The 21,674-nt window shown below is 40.2% G+C and overlaps 3 protein-coding genes across 5 annotated transcripts; 2 read left to right on the plus strand and 1 right to left on the minus strand.

Moving 5' to 3' along the window:
* Positions 1-517: 517 nt before the first annotated feature.
* cpox (coproporphyrinogen oxidase) lies at positions 518-5,462 on the plus strand. The gene is made up of 7 exons (XM_042006127.1): positions 518-1,185; positions 1,428-1,571; positions 1,785-1,895; positions 2,021-2,162; positions 2,666-2,884; positions 4,659-4,763; positions 4,847-5,462. Exons 1-7 carry the CDS (start codon positions 633-635, stop codon positions 4,929-4,931), a joined length of 1,359 nt encoding a protein of 452 aa, XP_041862061.1. The 5' UTR covers positions 518-632; the 3' UTR covers positions 4,932-5,462.
* Positions 5,463-5,947: 485 nt separating this feature from the next.
* On the minus strand, positions 5,948-11,962 carry prrg1 (proline rich Gla (G-carboxyglutamic acid) 1). 3 transcript variants are annotated; one of them, XM_042006128.1, is made up of 5 exons: positions 11,884-11,946; positions 11,126-11,223; positions 10,326-10,363; positions 9,391-9,551; positions 5,948-8,326 (listed from the first exon to the last, which is right to left on the minus strand). In XM_042006128.1, the coding sequence occupies exons 3-5, from the start codon at positions 10,330-10,332 to the stop codon at positions 7,862-7,864; spliced, it is 633 nt and encodes a 210-aa protein (XP_041862062.1). In that variant the 5' UTR covers positions 10,333-10,363; positions 11,126-11,223; positions 11,884-11,946; the 3' UTR covers positions 5,948-7,861. The 3 variants fall into 3 exon arrangements, with proteins under 3 accessions (XP_041862062.1, XP_041862063.1, XP_041862065.1); XM_042006129.1 differs by lacking the exon at positions 11,126-11,223 and having other exon boundaries at positions 11,884-11,962; XM_042006131.1 differs by lacking the exons at positions 11,126-11,223; positions 11,884-11,946 and adding an exon at positions 10,624-11,030.
* A 3,472-nt stretch (positions 11,963-15,434) lies between these two features.
* On the plus strand, positions 15,435-21,612 carry tmem47 (transmembrane protein 47). Its single transcript, XM_042005970.1, has 3 exons — positions 15,435-15,907; positions 19,745-19,885; positions 20,178-21,612. The coding sequence occupies exons 1-3, from the start codon at positions 15,682-15,684 to the stop codon at positions 20,354-20,356; spliced, it is 546 nt and encodes a 181-aa protein (XP_041861904.1). The 5' UTR covers positions 15,435-15,681; the 3' UTR covers positions 20,357-21,612.
* The last annotated feature ends 62 nt before the right edge of the window (positions 21,613-21,674 follow it).

Consider the following 21,674-nt stretch of genomic DNA (forward strand, 5'->3'; position numbering starts at 1 on the left):
CAGTTATTTAATTAGTTCTGAAACATTTTGTCATTTAAAATGTGTCTGTGTAAATTGCGTTTTAACATTACAGTGTATTTTTTAATATCAATTGCAATTGCACTAGCATAAATCAAGTATTTATTATTATTATTATTATTATTATTATTATTATTATTATTATTATTATTATTATTTCACACAGAAGTAGATTAAATTACGTAAAATACGTTAACTATTTCACTAGGGAAGGGGTTACATTTCAAACCATGATTCACAGCATGAATTTATTCATAAGAAATATGAAGATGATAATGTGAAAAACAGAAGTCATTGCATTTGTTTGTAATAATAAACGTAAATCAAGGACCACATGAAAAAGTCCTTGAATACAAGGTTCGTGTTTAGGCGCACTGCACTCTGGTTCTTGAAGTTTCCTATTGGCTTGAACCGCTGTGTTTTCCGCTTTATGACTAACTTAGAACTACATTTCCCATATTTTCCTATCAGTACCAAGAAACAACACGCCCCTTTAGCTGACTTTTAAAACACGACTGATAGCACGTAGACATAACTTCTGATAATGTTGCGTCTAAATTCTAACTAGTCACGGCTGCCACGCACTGACAAGGAAGCTGGCCTTTCTCTTAAAAATGGCAACTATTGTCTTTTATTCGGTTAGAACGACTCAAACTACCACGAGGCGATGTTTCAGTTCCCATTTAAAGGGTCTTGCTAGTGCAATAGACTCGGGGTTGTTATCCTCTACTCCTGGCCCATCATCGACTTTGCTCCCGGAAACAAGATGGTTTTCCAGGGGCACCAGCTTGCGGTTCATGTCCCATGGGACCGCAGGCAGATCTGCATCTGGACAAACCAGGAGGGGAGCCCTGGCGCTAAGTGGAGCCGCAGCGGTGACGGCAGCTGCGGCCGTAGCGGGATTTTTGGCCAACGCTAACCACTTTCAGCGTGCAGAGATGGCAACTAAGGTCTCCCAGAATCAGGAGCAGGAGGGCGACATCGTGGAGAGATGCCGCGAGTTCATGTCTCCACCGGTGACCGACATCAGTGTCCTGCAGGGGAGAAAGGAGGAGATGAGTACCAAGATGGAGATGCTGATAATGGAGACACAGGCCGAGTTTTGTAAAGCCCTGCAGAAGGTGGACGGTGGGACGTTCAAAGTGGACCGGTGGGAGAGGAAGGAAGGTGAGATGCTCTCACATTAATTCAGTGTGCGGCTTAACACCTCTAATTTCATTCTAACCTTACTATGTGAAGTATTTGTGTTACTGCAAGCTCTTATTGGTAAGAATTTTAGTTTTAAATTCAACCAGGCAATAAAGCCATGTATAGTTACTAGGTTTAACTACTAGAACACAAAACACAATATTTCATGTTTTTAATTAATTCATTTATGTTTTTGTTTGTTTACCCTGCAATTCTGTTAGGTGGTGGGGGCATCAGCTGTGTAATGCAGGGTGGAAAGGTGTTTGAGAAGGCTGGGGTCAATGTGTCAGTGGTATTTGGGAACCTGACTGAGGAGGCAGCTAAGCAGATGAGGAGCAGAGGAAAAGTCCTCAAAGGCAAAGATGGTGAGTTGTGCTCAAAGTTTGACATTGCTGTTGAACAGAGAATTGTAACCTGTGTACACAGCTGCATATTGCAAACTTTATTGTCCTTTTATCTAGCACATCTAATGATAAAGGTACATTTGAATAGTAGCTTATTAAACATACTCTAATTGAGGTTTAAGGATGACTTGGCTACATCTATGCTTAATCCTTTACATTGTGTGTTTCTTTAAGGAAAGCTACCGTTTTGTGCCATGGGTGTCAGCTCTGTTATTCACCCGAAAAACCCCCACATACCAACTGTGCACTTCAACTACAGATACTTTGAGATTGAAGAGGAGGATGGTAAGTGTCAGCCCTTTATGACAGCTGTTGTGTCTTGGCATCAGTGACACTATTGAGTATGTTGATGAATGATAACCCTTGTTTCTTTCTTACTGGTCCTTGTGTGTCTTTTGTTCGTAATGCAGGCACTAAGCAGTGGTGGTTTGGTGGAGGAACAGACCTGACCCCAGTTTATATTGATAAAGACGATGCATTTCACTTCCACAACACCCTGAAGGAGGCCTGTGACAAGCACCACCCACAGTATTACCCCGAATTCAAGAAATGGTACCATTACATCAGTCCTGTCTGTCTAACTGCAGAGATAAGTTTGTGTTTGTGTGTGTGTATGTGTGCAGAGCTGCACGTATGCATCCATAGGCCTTATTTCTTTGTATTTGTGTGTGTGCACATTACAATGGGTGTATCCTCACTGTTGAGTAGTGATAAGAACAAGTCCACTGAAAATCTGCAGATGTACAAAAACCGTTGAATGTCAGTAAATGACCAGTGTGGACAGGATGGGTGTGGTTTATCAGCTTTGCTCGTAATTTGAAGAGATGTTGTAGACTTAATTTAAATTTAGATTAAAGAAAAATAAGGTTTTCATTTTGAGAAATGTTCCTGTCTTCTTGACGAGGTAGATAAGATGGGTACATTTTGACCTGGGGCTGAACTGTACAGGTGCTTGTAGGAAGTCATCTGCCTCTGTGGGGATATTTCCCTGTTTTCTCTATTACATATATGGCTTGACTTGAAGTGAGTAACTTTTCAATTCTTGTGGCATCCAGGTGTGACAGATACTTCTATGTCCGCCACAGAGGGGAGACACGTGGGATAGGAGGAATCTTCTTTGATGACCTTGATTCCCCGAATAAGGAGGATGTGTTTGATTTTGTTAAGAGCTGTGCTCGCACTGTGGTCCCTTGTTACCTTCCCATTGTCTACAAACATCTCAATGACTCCTTTACTGATGAGGAGAAGGACTGGCAGCAGGTACGACGAGGAAGGTGAGTTGAAAACGCACCACAAATGACAAATGCATAATTTAGTTCAGCGACTTCTTTTTTTTTTTTTAGTAATCTGACCTGCTAGTTTAGCTCAGTTTTTACACCAAATGTTTTCTGCATGACAAAGAGTTCTGTGTCAGGGGCTCTTTTTAAATGAGAAGTACTCTAATAATAGTAATCTAATGTAATGCAGCTTATTTTTAACTTGACAAACAACAGCGTCCTATCTTATATTTCTGAATTTTTCCACCAGTCTTGGTTCACTGAGAATTCTCTGCGTCGTTAAATGCTTTATTCACTCTTGAGCAGACAGGCATCTCATACACTCTTTACTTGGTTCGATAAAGTCTGTTCAGTGTAGTTTCACTGACTGAGATGCGTTCTCGCAGCTCCTGCAGGTAATGCCTAGAAAAGTTCAGGGCACATGAGCAAAACTGTCCATCTTTCATGCTTTTAATTACTCTGATCTCATTGTTTGTTCAGCCAAGCTGCAGACCTACTCTTGGACTCCATCCAGTGTTTGTGTGGTCCAAAGCCAGTGCAGATCCTGGCAGAGCTTAATGCCTCAGTGGGGAGTCATCTTGTTGGAGAATGAGCTAAGGGGCTAGTTTATGAATGGGAGGAAGTGCAGCTGGGAGTTAGAAACTCACACACTGATAAGATGTCAGTTAAGATGAAGTAGGAGGGAAGGTGGATTAGAAGCCATTTAAATGGGTTATCAGCCAGTGTAAATGCCAGATGCTCTGGTCAAATCCAGAGGTGCAAGCAGCATATGCATCTACCTCAATCACATGGATGATACACAGTTTGGTTGTTTTGATGTCAACAACAAGATCGAAATAAATGGTTGAATAAAGTTATTGTCCCAGCTGAATGTGTTTCATTACAGAACGCATTGTCATTTTTTTGGATTGTTTTTTGTGTCATAACTTCCCCTCCATAACTTCCCCTCCATTTTGAGCGACATACTCCTCCCTCGATGCTTGTCATCACTTTTACTGATCTCATGTGCCAGTGCAGAAAAAAGGAGTGGACCCAATGAATCCTGTTTCATGTTTGAACTGCGTTAAACTTTGCAGACTGTGTGAAAATATTGCAGATTTACAAATGAAAGCATGGGCTCAACTTTATGTCTGTGAGTTGTGTCAGCCTCAACAAGGAAACTTTTTTTTTTTTTTAGTTTTTTTTAAAGTCGATAAACAATAGTTTATTATTACTGTACCTAAATAAATATATAAAATGAACAACATTAGAATAGTGATATTAGATTGAGGAGGAAAAGTTCCATTTTTTTATTTTCAAGTAAAAAATAAATTGAATCCGCTTCATATCACTCACATCAGAGGTTGGGAAGATCAGACAGAAACATCAGGAAGTACAAATATAATGTGATATCTGTCATATCATGTCCTAAACAAAAAGAAACTCATTTGAAATGACTAGTTTTAACCATCACTGCCTGTGCTTCTTTATGTTGCTTTGTAGCTCCTGAAAGGGAAAGGCTTTCTCATCAGTATGTTGTTTTGTGATGAATGAACCAAATTTATATACAAGTTTGGATACTTATGACAGTATTGGCTACAAATAGCAGTGGGACAGAAATGAGTTTGTTTTTAATCTGATGGGTTTTTTTTATGATGTGTGGAGTTACTATTTTTATATTGTCTAATAAAAAAACATTGTAGAGACAAAATGCTTAGTTGGAGGCAAAATGAAAATGATAAACAAATTTAAACAGTTGGTATTTGGCGTTTTTTTTCTGCATGTGTTGTAGATATGTGGAGTTCAACCTGGTGTATGACAGGGGAGTGAAGTTTGGTCTTGCCACTCCTGGCTCCAGAATTGAGAGCATCCTCATGTCCCTGCCACTCACTGCCAGGTAAACTAACTCCTCCCTGTTCCCTTGTGGCCATTATCAGCTGCCTGTGTTGCTTAGTAACAGACTCACCTTTCATCCCTCAGGTGGGAGTACATGCATGAGCCTGCCAAAGGTACCAAGGAGGCTGAGATGCTGGAGGTGTTACAGAACCCTAAGGAGTGGGTTTGAGCGTGATGCTCACAGGTTTACATGTCAATACAGACAAAACGTCCAGGAAATCTTGATTGTATTTTGTAAACTTGTTTGGCCAAGTCTTCATTTAACACCATAATTACTTTAATATCATGTTGCATCACAATTGTTTGAAGCTGTAATTTGTGCTGGTTCTTCTTTGTTCTTTCATACTTGCTATGTTTAGTCAAATCAGACTTCTCAAATTTTACCAGATTTTTAAGATGATTACGCTGCGTTGTTACGAAGTGAGATCTGTCCCATGTCACCATCCAGCAGAGTAAAGACCAAATAATTCAACTTCACAGGTGACCTGCTTTTAGGGCCTCTCCCTCTGATAAATTGCTCCTATTAGCAAGCGTTTGCATGTTTTTTTTCTGGGCTTTTTTGCCTCGGAGAAAGGAGACAAGCTGTACTTGAAGCTGTCAGAGTTTTACTCTTAATCTCATTTTTAATGAACTAAAGGGGAAAACAAAGAAACTGAGCCAATGTGTGTGTCCATTAATAAATTAAATTTTGTGCCTGATCGAAACATTGTTTGGTTTCTTCCTAACATCATAGCTACAAAGCAAGCATTCATTTCTCTCTTGAGCCACATTTATTGGTTGGTGGTTGACCTTCTCCTTTGAACAGGGGTAAACAATACTTGTATTTTGGATCACGTTCCAATGTAAATAAATCTGAGCCATGGGTCATGTGTCCACCGAAACACGAAATTTATCAAAGCTGCAGCTGTTTTCAGGATTAGGACTCGTTAACATCTTTTTATCCATTTTTCACTTTATTAGTACAATATTCCTTCTTGTTCCAGCAGTTCAGCAGAAAGAAACATTTCCTCTCTTCTGAATCTCTGTGGTCCGTCATATCCGATTACATTTCAAGAGTGAATCCAGCCTTCAATTGTGTTATTTGTAAAAGATCTCCATGGAAGTCTTAACAGTAGGAACTATGGAAAATTTCAATGCTTAGAAAACACAAAAACAAGCTAGTCTGAATGGAATGAAAAACACGCAGCACATTTTAAATGTTTTATTATAAATGTTAATTCAAGCTTTTCCACAAGTCAGGGTTCTATAATAAGTTCCCTTGCATTTAATGTTATATAACATTTTGTGTGATAAGGCATTGTAGAAACAGGGCTTTGTGTAAGTAGCAGTACAACAACTGACCTAACCAAAGTGACTACCTCTACCAGCACAGCTCTGTTCAGTGTCATAGCAAGTGCTGAGGTTAACAGGTCAACTCAGACACAAATACAGCAGTAATCAGTGCTCAAAGTCTGAGGTTCAGACAGGAAATATGTTACATTTATCAGCGTCAGAGGATTTGACAGGTGTTTTTGGTTTTGTAGTGTATACAGCAAAACTGCATATTGATGAGCACTTTTTTTTCCAGTAAATTACATAATTTTGCTCAAAGTGGTGCTGATGACATAAAACCAGACTGTCCTTCTACACATTAAACTTATTTTAAGCTTTAACACAAAGTGCCTTCATTTGTTCACAACCTACTGTAGTACAGTTACATTTGTTATCAATGCATCCACTGAATTCCTATGCAGTAAAAAAAAAAAAAAAAAAAACTCATTAACTTTCAAACATACAATATATACACGTATACAGTATAGAGGCAAATTGCACATGCTAAACATGGAGTTTATCCATAGTGAATTTTAATACAGAACCATCACCTTGATATCTCTTTTCCTAAAGCTTCTGTGTCTGCTGCTTTCTACCACACGTTCCTGTGTAAGTCACTGCACAACTCATCAAAGCGTCACACCATAAAGTTCAAATCATCACCGGGTGTTACATTTACATAAAGGGGAATAAGGGAGGGAAGAAGGGTTCACAGTTAAAGCAGGCTCTGACATGGACCACCAAGTCCTGACCGTCAACAAATAGTGCAGACAGAGTTCCAACCTTACCTGTACAGGCCGGGCTGCATGCATTTAACCATAGATACACACATATACACACCATGTCCCCTTTTAACAGCTGATGGTTTCTCAATTTCAAGAATATTCTCAAGCATAATGAAGTTGGACTAATGCATTTAGTTTAGAAACAACTGTTTAAACCTGCATTACACATGTTTGCTAAAAAATAATCAGATGATATTCATATAAAAAGGATCACACAGGTGCACTCAGCTCTGCAAGTCTTCACCGATTGTTTTGTCTTTTCACAATTCAGCAAAGAGCTTAAAGGATTGCTGAAAGTTTTTCACACTTTCTTGAAGAGGATGGCTAACTAAATCAGACCTAATTACTAAAAACTAAATGTGGGTCAGATGGTCATAAAACTGTGCCAAATTCTGACTAATTTTTGGAATGTATATACCGCTTGCTGGTTCCACATGAATTATTGCAGATTTAAGCAGCTTGGGCATTCATTGCAATATAAAAAATTTTTAAATTGAAAAACAAACATGACAATGTGGCTGAAATTAAAGATATTAAAATATGTACAAAACATCAGATGTTCCAAGAAGATATAAATGTTGGCACTAATCTTCAATAAATCAATCCAACCCCTGTATACACTTAGAATGGCTGTTCTTAATTCTGTAAAACCATTTTTCCATCACACCACATGCAGTATTTGTCATGTTGGCTGACTAAAATAATCTCCTACAGCCTGATAACATCGATGCATCTTAAGGAAATGCAGAGGTCATGACTGGTTTTGGTATTGCAGTATCACTTCCTCCTTGCCATCATCTTACCTCAGTGATGAAAGATTAGTGCAAATTTCTGAGCTGGCACCACCAAAGACTGCATTAGTCCACTGACCTGACAGTTAAGGAGTGTTTTTGTTGTGTGTTGAAAGGGGAAGGTTGGCGATACCGCAGTAGTAGCACTGCTTAACAATAAGATGGTCTTAGTGTTGGTTAGGACTTCTGTTTTGGTGGTAATTAAGACACCTTTACTTCCCGGGACCACCGCTGATTCTGGTAGAGCTGGTGTTCACTATATCCTCATACTGTGGAGGGGGCTCTGTTTCTATCTGGACATCTGTATGACCCACAGCCTCCTCATAAGATGGTGGTGGGTCTCCTGTGCTTCCTCTCCCTATTGTAATCCCAGAGCCTGGATAGGCTGGGCTGCTGTGGACGCTGAGTTCTGAATGGTCACCGTGGTGGTAATCCCTCCCCCACTGGTCCATGGAGACCACTGATAAAACTCGACTGTGATGCGAGTGTCCCAGGCTGGGGCTGTGCTGTGAGCGCTTACGGGAGTGGCAGCGCCACACGGTGATAGCGACGACAGCGATGACTAACAAAATCACCAGCAATGGCACAATCAGGTAAAGAGAGTGGACTCCGCCAATGACCGTCTCCAAGCCTCCAGATGGACTGCTTTCTCTCACATATTCTTCCCAGAACCGCTTCTGCAGAGTCAGAACACAAACATACGTCATGTCAAAACTAATCTAATTGACTAATCTATTTCTATGATGATTCAGTGCACACACTGGCCACTATCTGGATCACTCACTGCAACACAAAAGGAAGTAGACAACAAGCAAACAAAGAAACCACACAATTGTGCACACCCAACTACGTGACTTTGTTCTTTGGTCTCACAATAGTTTTACAAATATGCCCCCCCCCCCTCTAGCATACACTGGGCTGTTCTTCCTGCTGATAAAATCACTTGGAAAAGAAAAAAAAAAAAAAAAAAAAACACCCACATTCCACAAACTGCTTCTCTTGTTCTGAGATTTCACTGTTACACAAAAGAATCCACCATAATATCATTTCACGGGGATGTTTAAAAAAAAAAAAAAAAAAAAAAAAAAAACACATACAAAACAAGTGGGAGGTGTGTTCCCAGCAGCAGTAATATCAAATGGTGGATTTAGGCTCTAGATTGACGTCCTTTCAGAAACAGCCTCCAGATTAACTGAGATTTTGTACAGATACTGGTTAGTAGACTAACATTGCTGATTAGGCCATCACTATCTAGGATTTTTGGAGCCAAAAAAAAAAAAAAAGGAATAGATCTGGGTGAGAAACCTAAAAATACACTATGCATGTCCACAGGATAGCCAACTATTGCTCAAAAGAACCCCGGCCTAAAAAATGCCTACCTTTAAGCCTTATTACAATCATGACCCTTTTGTCAGACAGTAAACATGTTTTCAGTGCCATAAAGCTGGGAAATTTGATAAGGGAGTGGAGGGGAATTTAATCCCTTTCAGAGCCAAACTCAGGTGCCATTCAAGGAACTTCAGTTTCTGGGACTTCAGTGTTGGTTTAATATTTCAGCCCTGGATGTCACTGCTTGATGTGAACAACTAGCTGCTGGAGTTGATATTTATGTAAAGATATCACAACTTTATTTGTTCTTACACACCGAAAAGCATGTGTTTTGATGCATTTTCTGCTTCTCTGTGTCTAGATATCAGGAGAGAAAAAAATAAGTTTGATTTGATGCGTCTCGTCTCCTTACAGTCTTCTCTTCATTTTCAAAAGCTTCACGGGCCTCCTCATAGGTACAGATCTCCTCTCGGCACTCCCTCTGGATATTACCCGGTTTCATCTCCTCCAGCATGAAGTTTGCCCTCCGCAGCCGCCTCAGCACCGAATGGGCTGCATCTGCTGGCAGGAACACTGTGAAAAGAGCAACAGGAGACAAGCTGAGTGGGGAGATGGGAACATGAACAAAGACAAGGACAGAATGAGGGAATGGATACAAAACAGAGAAGTCTGAGACAAAAATGCAACATGGAAACTGGCAGAGACAAGAAAATGAGAAAGAATGAAAGTAGGAGACAAGTCAGTAAGTGGAACAGTGTGAGGGAGGAAGTGAAGCAAAGAGTTGGTGTATGGAAAATGAGACAAAAAGGGGCAGAGAGAGGGTGGGGACTAAAACAAAGGCAGCACCAGAGGCCCACATTTCTAAAAAAAAAAAAAAAAAAAAAAAACAAACAAAAACAAAAGCTCTTTTGATTTGGGCATCCATCCCTGTGCCACATAAGAGAAAGTGGAATGAAGTTCAGAGCACTTCTGTTGCACACATCAAGAAAATGAAAAAAAAAAAAAGTCCCAACAGAAACTCTTTACACCACACAACATACCCTGGAGTGATGGATGCATTACGCTCTTAATTAACAAGTCATGACATCTGTATGACTCGCACTTTTGAGGGATGTGATCAAAACAAGTTGAGACAAAGACACAAAAAGCAAAAACAGGACTTCTCCATTGAAATGTCAAAAAGAAAAAGGATTGGTTGTTTTTAACAGAACAATAAAAAGAGGTCACATTCCAGTAGCAAATTTGTGTGGGAGCATTACAAGGATTTCATATCACATTTAACAGTGATTAAGTTCATGTGATTGTTAGCCTGTGGGCTTAAGCCATGAGTACAGTAAATAAACTTACTTCCCATGATTCCTGCCAGTGTGTTTGGGCTGAATTATCTGTAGAAAGCCAAAACAAACATTAATGCACAGCTTTAGACCTTTAAATGATACACATAATAACCAAAACTCCTCTCAGTTACACCCTAGTTGAGTAATTAATTGGATAAGTTGAGACTTGTAAGAAACATATGTAAATCCCAAAAACTTACGAAATACTGAGGAGATAGTGTAGATTGAGTCATCACATTAACCAGGCATTTACAGTTAAAACTGACACAATGCTTCTACGTACCAGAATTCAATATTTTGACACCCACATTTCTCCACAGCCAGCAGTTAAAGGGCGTCGTTCGTTGTGTTAACATGAGAAATTCTCGACTAAACTGACAGTGACCAATGGCGACTGCTGCTCCGTGTTACACTCATGAATGTGTCACCGGAATCCTGCTCGCGGTTGACCGAAATAGATAACGAGTAGCGGAAACATCCTAAACAAAGCGCCGCCGCCCCGTTACAATAACCAGAAAGAAGACGGGAAGCAACATTGTTTTCTGGGCTCCAATAAGCGGCTTATTCTCGTTCGTGTGCCTGCGTGTCGGTTAGCTTGTTGCAAGTAGTTAGTGCTCAATGTATGGACAAGCAAGGATGATTTGTAGGATCAGTGCGCCTCCAGTTTTGGATGCGTTTTAATGACCGACAGAAGATTTAAGCTGACGGCCCTCCTCAGAGAGAGGTCGAATGAGAGATTTTCGATACAAGCTTCACTTCGTGTCGAAACCATCGCTTTCAACAGACATTAAGTATACCGCTTCAGCTTACCTTGTTTTTATCGTCCCCGAAATGTGCATAAGCAGTCCCTGCTCGTCCTCACCGTTGCACGAAAAAAATTGCAATGCCCAGTGCGCAGGCGCACAGCCCTGTTTTGCCACAGCGGTCCCTGAGCGGCCCCTGAACGGCCCATTTACCAGAATTAAAGAAACAGTCTTGAGTCAAACACATTGATGGAGACTGGCCAAATAACTTCCGATGGCACACAATAACTACTGCTGAATGTAGCGGAATTTAAATAGTCCATGTAAATACGTTGTTATAAAGTAAGGTACTAATAAATAGAAGTCAATTTAAAAAAAAAAAAGTTAAGCTATCACAGGCTATGAGAGATTTTTTCAAAGAACCATGTATTGTATTAAATAAATACCATTTATTTGTTTAATTATTAATTGTATATTAATTCTCTCGCAAGGGGAGCCATCGATAAAACCATTGGAACAAATTTGTTTGAATTCTAGTTTGTGTTCTTACTTTTAAATGGAAGTCGCTTTGGATAAGAGCATCTGCTAAATGACTGTAGAATAGGAATAGATCATAAAAACTCCAGAAGATCATTCAACACAGAGTGTGGTAAAGATGTTTCTTGGTCCCAGTAAGCTGTGTCTAATGATTGGAGCAAGTACAAACAAAAATGGGAAGGTTGTAAAAGGGAAAAGGGAAACACAGGTAATCTAAGGAAGTGGTAGGAGTACTATGGACATGAGGACCCAAGGGCAGGCAGACGAGACAGGAGGAGGCAGACTTACAAAAAGACTCCAGTGGCGAAAACTCTGGCATGACATGACACGCATCTATGGCAACAGAAGTCACAAACAGAAAGCAATGAACTGGCAAGGAAGAGCTGAAACCCATTGACTTCAATACAAAAAAGGACAAACTAGACACAGGTGAAGTAAATGAACAATCAGACCAGGTGAACTAACAAGCAGAAACCAAAAAACAGAGAACATGACACTGAAACCCAAAACCCAACAACAAAAAACAAAAACAGGACAAAAACCAAACACATGAACCAAGAACATAAACCAAGATCATGACAGGAAGATTTAAAAGCATGACAAAAGAACATTCAAGGTAAAAATACACTGGAGAGAAAAGAAAAAAGAAAGAATAGTAAAATTGTGACTAAACTGAAGCCAAATTTAAACCATCACTATCAGCTAAACAGAAGACAATGAGGTTACATGTCCATTAATTATAATATGGGGCTTATATCAGGTAAAGGACCAGAGGAGATGGTTGGCAGTCATTAGACATCTACATCTACGTCTACAATGCACATGTACATTGAAATCTTGGATACTTGTCGCATTGCATCTATCAAAATCAGGTTTGGTGATGCTGAGCTATTTTTTTAGGATGATGTCTCCACAGAGAACAGTGCTCTTAAATGTTTCTTCATGGCAAACATATCAACTCAATGACATAACCAATAAATAGTCCCGATCTCAATCTGAGTTTAAAAAAATGGTGTAAATTGAAAGAAAAGAGAGAAATGTTCAAAAACAAGAGTCCATCCTGCAGAGCTTATCTTGCAACTGCTGGGAAGTGCATTCCTAAAAGTATCAAGCTGTGATTCTATATTTTTAGTAGTTTAATTCAACCGTGAACACAGCACAGTAATCATGTTTGCCATTTTAGCTTCTAGTATTAACCTCTTCAGTAAGGTCAGTGCAACATCTTCGTGTATCAGATAATAAAAACTGAAATTCTGTGGAAAAAAAGACCAAGCAAACATTTTAAAATGAAAACTCTATCTGTAACCCACTAATGTGAAATACATGTCAAAATTAAAAACGAAAATACATTCACTGAAAAAGAAAACAATTCATTTGCCTGATGTTTCCCTTCCTCTGCTTTAATTTTGTTTTTGTTCATATCATTACATTTTTTCAATTAGTGCTGGCAGAGGAAGAGAATATTCCAATTTGTTTTCACATCATTGAGCATTTGTTCAGTCTTCTGTGTTACTCAGTTTAAGTATTTCAATCAAAATGTTGACATTTGCGCCTGATACATGCAATCAAATATTTGTGTGGCAGCTCCACTGCAGCACATTAGTGTGAAGTGTCTCACAGGAGTGAAGGTCAACTGTTCCTAGTGGCAGTCTCATAACGTCATCACTGATGGGTATAGAATCAGTGCAAATGAGATGTGCACAAACATAAACACACACAAACACTCACATTTGTTTGATGATCAATATTTTCTTTAGGTCAGTCTCTCAGAAAAACATATAGTAACTTTCAACTTATAGAAAATCAACAAACTGACACATATGTTGAATTATTTTATTTTCTGACTATAATAGGAAGTTTCTTTTCTGGAAAAAAAAAATCTGTCTGTGTGTGTTCGTGTGTGCACAAGTGGGTTAATCAATATGAATTAATTCTGAGATTCTTCCCTGAAGACAAAGAATTATCTGAGTTCAATTAAGAAAGCAATGAGCTGTGTAAGCTTCCCTCACAGGATGGGTGTATGTGTGTGTTTGAATTAGAAAACGGGGTGTTAAAGCATTGCATAAAGAAATCGAAGGGAAAGCGATTTGAGATGTGTACCACAGAAGAATGCAGATTGATGATAAATGACTTCTTTTTAAGCAGATTTTTTATGTTTTTAATAGATATTTTCATCCTTGAGGGCTGTGTGTTTGCCAATATCCTACATAAGTGTGATATTTCTTCTACAGAACCCAGCAGCAAACCCATTAGTTACATTGAATTTCTGCTTTTTTGGACCACAAAAATGTCAATTTTTTTTTACGACTCACAGAAACTAATGTATAGAAACTAAAATAAATAAATAAACATTACAATTATGTTTTTTGGAGGAAACTAATCAATATTTGATACCAAATCTGAATCACTTCATGCAGTACAAATGGAAAAACTTTCACTTCTCAAATTTGTTCTACTCAGACACGAGGATTTCATATCATGAGATCTCAAATATTTTTATGGATGCCTTCTTACTTTTATCTAAATTTGATCTATAAATGCCTGACTTTTGATGTGCTTGTTTTTTTGTAACTAATTATCTTGATTGTCATGCTCTACAGGACCAAGGTCAATTCCTAAGTTCTGAGAGCACATTATCAGTACCGCTGATTATTATTGGATGCATATCTGTAGATAAAGAACCCAAAAATAAACATAGGCTGTGGCTCACTAAGTGGAGCAGTGGTCTGGGAATTATAAAGTTGCTGGTTTGGCTGCTGGCTTCAATGGTCAAAGAGTTGTTTTTCTTTTTATTATTATTATTATTATTGTTGTTATTATTATTATTATGTTAAACCACTACTTTGCCTTTAATGCATTCATCACTCCATTTTCCATTTCTTTTCATAACAATACCAATAATATTAATAACATTCTTAATTCTGTTTGAAATGCAGATCAAATCAAACCAACAGCCAGAACAGTGCTGAGTACTATAGTTGAGGAGAAATTAAAACAATTAAACGACATGAGACAGTGCCACCCTGCCTCTTTGGCGTCCTCTGCTGTCCTTTTTTTTCCCTTTTTCGTTTCTGTAGTTTTTGGCTTCCTTGCTACCTCGGTTACCCTATTCTCCATCCACAGCTGTGCTGATGGCTCAAGGGGAGCATGCACAGCCGCTGAATCACCCCATCAAACTCTCCATCTTGCCTAAGATGCGTGAGTTATTCTCTTGAACCAAAATTATAAATCCCATTTGGACTTGGTTTGTTAAAGACAAGCTTATATTTTATTACTGAATTAACTTACAATTGGTAGGCTTCCTGAAAATCTTTTAATGACCAATGGGGTCTCCAGACCCCACTTTGTTAAATTTAACTTTATGGTGTCCAATGGGAAATTGTTGGAGGGAAAGAGTTTCTCAGCTGTGTCTCTTGAATTTGAAGTATTAATATTTGACATTATTATTTGGCATTACTCTCATTACTATCACGTTTAGGCTACTTAAGCAACCCACGTATGATAATTAATAAATATAATATAATAAAGAGAGAAAACTTAACTTTAAACATTTTAAAGGAACAAGGCTACTTACAGCATTCATTCTGCTGGCAGTATGAAGGTACCTTCATATGCCAGCACTTCTATTTACATATTTATGCCTGTGTATACATAGTGTTGTTGTATAAAATGAATAAACAATGTGGTATTTATTAAATCAAAGAGACATCAGTAAGTCAAACCGAAAATGCACTCAGGGCAGACGGAGACGGAGACTTGTTCGCGGCACTAGGACCCAGCAGGTGCAGCACCGTGTTATTTCAGTGATCTGCAGCTCGGTCCCGTCAGCAGAGCGCTGGTGGCCCCACAGAGGCGGCACCGACAGCGGCGTCCTCCAGTCAGGACTGAATGAGCGGCGGCTCCCCATCCCGCTACTCACGTCGCGCAGACACCGGAAAGGGGAGCCACCACCCACACTTTACTTTAGTTTTGTGGTTGGAGGGGAGGGACGACTGAGAGTTACACATGTGTTGTTTTTTGTTGTTTTTCCCCCTCCACCTACCGTCATTTTGTTTTTGAGTGAGTGTGAGTGAGACACTTTGGGCTATGGCTTCATCCGTGACCGGGACAGAGGAGGTCCGGGTGTCGGCGCTGACGCCTCTGAAGTTGGTGGGACTCGTATGTGTCTTTCTCGCCCTATGCCTGGATGTCGGGGCCATGCTGAGCCAAGCGTGGGTCACGGCGGATGACCAGTACTACCTGTCCCTGTGGGTGTCTTGCTGGAAGCCCGTCAGCTCCGAGGAGTGGTCCTGCAACAGCTCGCTGGCCACCGGTGAGAAAGACGCTCATGTGACTGCCAACGCTTATGATGGGTAGATGTGCCAAGGTTTTAAACTAGGTTTTGTGTATGTTTCACCCTTAAAATAGCAGAATTTTGGGTGCAGGCAGACGTCTCTATTCATATTCAAATGAAAGTGAGATACACAACGCTCAGGGGTAACAAAGGGTCCCTGCAGACAGTGCACTCCTGAACCAATCTGTTCTGAGGGTGAGAATTATAAAATATCACCCAGGAGAGTGCTAAATGTTAATTACTTTATAATTAGCAATTGGTTGGTTAATTTAAACTGCAGAACTTTTCTGCACAAAATAAGATAGTGAACAATGGGCTGCACTCCAATTGGGAAATAATCGATTACAGAAATTAAAGTTTATCCCTGAGTCTCAAAGTCTTATAAGTAAGGCAGACTTTAGGTTTCTGTCGAGGCTTGTTAACTTTTCTTTCCTGAAACATTTACCAAGTGCACCGCAGAATGATGTGGGAATTTTGCCTGGTCAGGAGCGGTCCAGCTGGGGTTTCACTTGGCCTTTTGTTGCCTACAAAATGAGCCTTTGTGTGGGTTTCTTCACCGGCCAAGGAGCAAAGGCAACTCCAAACACAGGGTTCCCCAGAGATCCAGATGCCTGGAGATTAGTTACCAAGGAAACAATTGAACCACTTCAAAAATGCTGGTTTTCTCTATTAAAGATCTTTTCTGATGGAGTCCACTCATTGAGCTTTTTCTGTATGCATAAAATTATATCTACTAACAACCGTAACTTAACATTAAAAGTGATGCCTTATTGCAACCAGCCCTGAATAATGTTTATTGTAATAGCAGATTAAAGTGTTTTAGGCCACAGTTTGTGTTATTTCTGTATTAGGCTGCATGGACATACAATTTACAACGTTATTTGAACACGCAGGAATTATTGGCTTTCTTGTGTACACCTATGATAACATAAATAGCCTAAGAGGTATTTTATCACCCTTCCTTAAACCCAGTTTCTAAACAAATATAAATGTAGTTAAAGCTTACATCAGCTTATCCTGTCATATGTCTTTGCCTTTTATGCCTTTTTCCCTCCTGTTTAGGGATGAATACATTTTTTTATTTTGCTGCCCCCTGGCCTTCTGCATGTCGTGTAGTGAATTTTGTTTTTGTTAGTTTGACAAAATGTTTTCTTTCTGTCTGAGATGAGCATCTGTGGGTCACATTGGGCCCCTTTCCACCTCTGTTAGTGTCTGTCAGTGCAGACAGTGTCCACTTTGGTGCCATATAAAGACATGCAGTCTGCATGTCAGCTCTCAGCAGCAGCATACCACAGTAAATGCACACAGCGAACTTCCCATTTCCTCAGGCTTGTGCTTGGCTAGGCTTATTGATTTGAATCCCAGTAATCAGTTTCTGCCCCCCGTCTATCTCTCTCCCTTCAACCCCCCAATATTCTTCCTCAGTGTCACGCTCTGGGCATGAAATAAATCCTGTTAGTTTGAAACAGCAGCTGGTCACTTTAGATGCATTTGAACTTGATCTCCTTGTGTGTGTGATTCTGCTAGAATAGGCAACTATATGAACCGTGAGTTAGAAAGTAGACACGAGGGACTGCTTTGTTATGTTTAAAATACATAAAAGATCTCTATGTTACCTAATTGCTGTTGCTCGTTCTGACACACACATACAGATACTTAGGTGAGGTCGGAGGTCAAGTTTAAAAGGTACAGAATCAACACCAGGTTTGGAATGTGGAGTAGTCATGTAACAGCAGTGTGTGTTGATTCCAGGGTGGTGTGAGATGAGGGGACGAATGTGGCGCCAGTGTGTGAAACAGTCCATCTCGGTAAGAAGCTGTGATGGTGGAGCTCATTAATGATGCCACAGCAGTCTCATTTTTGGGAGCTGATCTTCTTCCTGTGGATGGTCATAGCTCAGTGTTGGACACTTTACAGGGGTGGTGGAGAACTCAAACAATTCTCCATCCTTCTGCCCTGAGACAGTGAGGCTGAGTGTGTGTGACAACAAGAGAGAGAGATACTCGGGGCACTTCTGTGACACAGATCTTCCACTGTTGTCTTAGACAACAAGACTGAAACGGGGCCCTGAAGGTTTTTTTTTGATAACCACTTCAACAGCCCCCAACGTGCACACAGGGGAAACATAATTAATGCTCAGATTGGATCTTGTGTTCTGTATCTCCTTTTCCATCTGTCATCACGCGGAGCTCAGATTAATAGTTTGGCGCTTCCTGCTCATTATAGCCTTTAAGCACTGTAACTCTGGCTGTGTTTCTCGCACAGCGTACAGATCAGAGATGAGAAGACTTTCTGCTTCCTGCTGTTTCACAAGTACACTGATAAAGCTTTCAGCAGACTGGCTGGGCTGAAGATATCCAAGCAGGGATGAACTGTGACAACTGCAGGTCAAGTCACTATAACCTTGACTGCTGAGAAGCAGTGGAGGAGACTTTTTTTTGGGGGGGGGGGGGGGGGGGGGGGCTCATGTTGTGTAAGATGGAGGGAACGGGTGCTCTGCTTATTGTGGGCTCTTTCCAACATCCTGTGGTGACAGGACCCATTTATAAACTCTAAATCCTGAACCAAATTTGGTCAGAAATAGTTGATGTTTGTTTATACTTTAGCTGCTTGGCCTCTGAAATAAAGTTTCTCTCCAATAAGAGTGGGAACTGTCTTTTAAGCAGCTTACGTCCTGTCACTTCCTCACTCCTGGTGAATGTTGTGATGATTGTCTGCCTGAGTAGAAAGGAAATTTTCTTGGCAATACCCCTTTTTACTAAGCACAAAAAGAATCAAGCCAAAGTCTTTTTATTTGACGTATACGAAGTAAGATCCCTTTTACCCTGTAATGTTTGTTTTTTTCTCCACCCACTGTACTTTAAATGATTTCCTCCTGTGTAATCAAATTCCTCCCCATAATATCCTTTGCCTGTTTACATATAGACCTCCTGTTTCCGCAAGTACACAGTAAAGCTAAGAAAGAGACCCCTTAATCTCTAAACAATAACATAATGTAACTTTAAACAGCCCCCAGTTTGTATCCCAAAGTTAATAAAACTCTAACAATGTTGTTTTGGCACAAAGCAAACAAATAAAAGCTCAAGTATAAAGTTTCTCTGAATTTGACAAACGCTTTGTTTCCACTTTGGGACTCCATCATGGATAAAAAGTGAGACTCAGACAGCAGTTATTTCCAGTTGAGTGTTTTTGGAGTGAATCTCAATGAAATGCTGAGAATGCTGCTGAGCTGGCATCAGCCAGAGACAGAGGGATACTCATTATCTGAGCCACCTCACAGAATCACTTTGCCTTTTTGCTGCACTGGGATCCATTACTGAACTGCTGAAATCCATGCGCAACCGAGCATGTGTTTGTTTCTTGTCAGGCAGAAAGTGCTGTGCTTAGATCGAGGGGTTGTTCGCTGCATGGTTCACATTCTTCATTTGCTACTGGCCATTGATCTCCTGTGGCTCACATGAAAACATCACGAGACAACAGCAGTTTCCCAGAGTATGCTGTTCTCCCAGCCTCTAAACCACAAATAATTTGTGTTTACATTGCGGTAGTTCACCACAAGCTGTGCTGGATTGGTAGTTTTTCTCTTGTGTGAGATTGAGCATTGCATTGTTATTTTAGCTAACCACTATGGCATGTGACCTATTCTGCGGTCTTTTCTTCCTTCTCCTTTTGTCTCTTTTCACCCTCCTCACTCCAGTAAGCAGAACTGACACAGCTCTCCAGAGGTTTAAGCTACCTATGTCACTATGTCTTAATGTGATTTCATGGTTTTCCTCCCTTCCCACTCCCTCCTCTCTTTCCCTATGTTTGTCCCAGACTGGCAGATCGCCACCCTCGCCCTGTTGGTGGGGGGAGCAGCCCTCACCCTGATCTCCTTCCTCGTGGCACTGATCTCCCTGTGCTTCGGCTCGAGGAGTCGCTGCTACAAGCCCGTGGCTGTAATGCTGTTGTCTGCAGGTGTGTAAAAAGATTTTGTCTTATTGGAAGCATTGAAGAGATGAAGGATCGTCCAAAAATACAAAACAATGGCTGAATGGCTTAAAAAAAAACAAAAAAACAAAAAAAAAACATGCTGAAAGGAAAGAGTCAAGGCCTTCATTATTTCAAGTGTCCCTGCAGGGTTACAGTGCCATAAATTCTTCTCTGTCCAATTTCAGCCTGATGGTCATTGTTTGCTGTTGAGTCTATCTCTCCACAAGAGATCATCATGTTCATTTTACCCTTCGTGCATTCTCTTTTTCCTTTGCAGTGGTGCTTCAGGTGTGCAGCTTGGTCCTGTTCCCCATTAAGTTCATAGAAACAGTCAGTCTGAGGGTGTACCATGAGTTCAACTGGGGCTACGGGCTGGCCTGGGGATCCACCATCTTCTCATTTGGAGGGGCCATTCTCTACTGCCTCAACCCCAAGAACTATGAAGACTACTACTAGAAACATGTCAGACAAGAGGAAAAATCCATGACTCAGTGCTTCACTCAGTTTCCACCCAATTTCTCTACAGTGCAAAATCACTGAAAATAAGAAAAACAAATGTATCTTAACAGCATCTGAACTGGGCAGGCATTCTTCTGTTTGATACTGTGAACTTGCTGTCTTAAAGACTAAACTTGCATATTGGACAGATGCCCATGAGCCCTTTTTAGGAGGTTTGGCAGCAAGCCCAGCTGTAAAAAAGAAATCTAACATCGGGCAAAGGAGAGGGTTTGGAAGAGAATGTCATGATAGGATTACTGTGTGTTCCCTTTAAGGGTAACTCCAGTTGGTCTTAGATTTGGGCAGAAAATCTGAAGGGAACAGATGGCGTCTATGACCCCATACCAGCATGAATCTGTGTACTAATAAACCAGTCAGAGCAGAGAAGGAAAGAACTGATGTAATGCCAGGGCAATGTAGAGAGGAAGGTGTCCTATTGACGTGATATCCTGATGATGACAAAGTGAGGAAGACAGAGCAGCATGCTAGATTTCCCCAGATACTCCACATCTGGACCTTGGCCAAGCCTCCTTCCTCCTATACAGATAAACAGCAAAAACAAGTGGACCGACTTTTTCTTCTGAACTGTTTGAATCTATTAAAAGGGTCAGTGGTACTAATAACACATAAGAGCTTCCTAGGATAATACATTCCACATATACAGTAATAATGCAGACATTCAGCATAACCAGTCACACCTGCTGTTAATAAAAACAATGTATTATATGTAAGTATACTTTATTATGCATATTGTACAATGTCCAATCCAGACAGTGGGAAGATGGCAAATGACCATGAATGCTGAGTGCACGTTTGCATTATTCTCAGACTTCACCATGTGATGCATCCTTATCTTCCCACTCTGCAAGAAATGTGAATATTCTTAGAACACGCATCGTTAAGGGCGCATTTGTTTCCATATAAAGAAAAAAAAAATCACGGAAATTGAAGTCTGTGAACTCTGTTTTGTCATCCAAGTTAAATTCCATAATCATAGTGTTTGAGGGAATAATGGAGTGCAAAATGTGGTGCATGACTAGTGAGGAAGACTGTAGAAAGGGCAACCTCCACTCACCTCTTCAAATCTGGTTCATGGCGGTCATCAGCTTCTACCTTTTGCAACATTACTAGAGTGTTCATGAATGCAACTTCTGTCCTCTACTGTGTTTCTGATTACCACTAGTTTAATTACCAACATAATAAACGTGTACTGGGAAAAAAAAGTGTTCTTGATTTGGTAACATGTTCATAATTACAACAAACTATGCACCTGTTT

The sequence above is a fragment of the Melanotaenia boesemani genome, chromosome 14 (genome assembly GCF_017639745.1).
Source record: "Melanotaenia boesemani isolate fMelBoe1 chromosome 14, fMelBoe1.pri, whole genome shotgun sequence".
Classification (NCBI taxonomy): Eukaryota; Metazoa; Chordata; class Actinopteri; order Atheriniformes; family Melanotaeniidae; genus Melanotaenia; species Melanotaenia boesemani.

Coding starts and splice junctions, on each gene's coding strand:
- cpox (XM_042006127.1), top strand. CDS start 633: ATGGCAACTATTGTCTTTTATTCGGTTAGAACGACTCAAACTACCACG. Junction 1,896..2,020: donor TGAGATTGAAGAGGAGGATG/GTAAGTGTCAGC, acceptor TTCGTAATGCAG/GCACTAAGCAGTGGTGGTTT. Junction 4,764..4,846: donor TCCCTGCCACTCACTGCCAG/GTAAACTAACTC, acceptor TTCATCCCTCAG/GTGGGAGTACATGCATGAGC.
- prrg1 (XM_042006129.1), bottom strand. Junction 8,327..9,390: donor TTGAAAATGAAGAGAAGACT/GTAAGGAGACGA, acceptor CTGACTCTGCAG/AAGCGGTTCTGGGAAGAATA.
- tmem47 (XM_042005970.1), top strand. CDS start 15,682: ATGGCTTCATCCGTGACCGGGACAGAGGAGGTCCGGGTGTCGGCGCTG. Junction 15,908..19,744: donor CAACAGCTCGCTGGCCACCG/GTGAGAAAGACG, acceptor TGTTTGTCCCAG/ACTGGCAGATCGCCACCCTC. Junction 19,886..20,177: donor TGTAATGCTGTTGTCTGCAG/GTGTGTAAAAAG, acceptor TTTCCTTTGCAG/TGGTGCTTCAGGTGTGCAGC.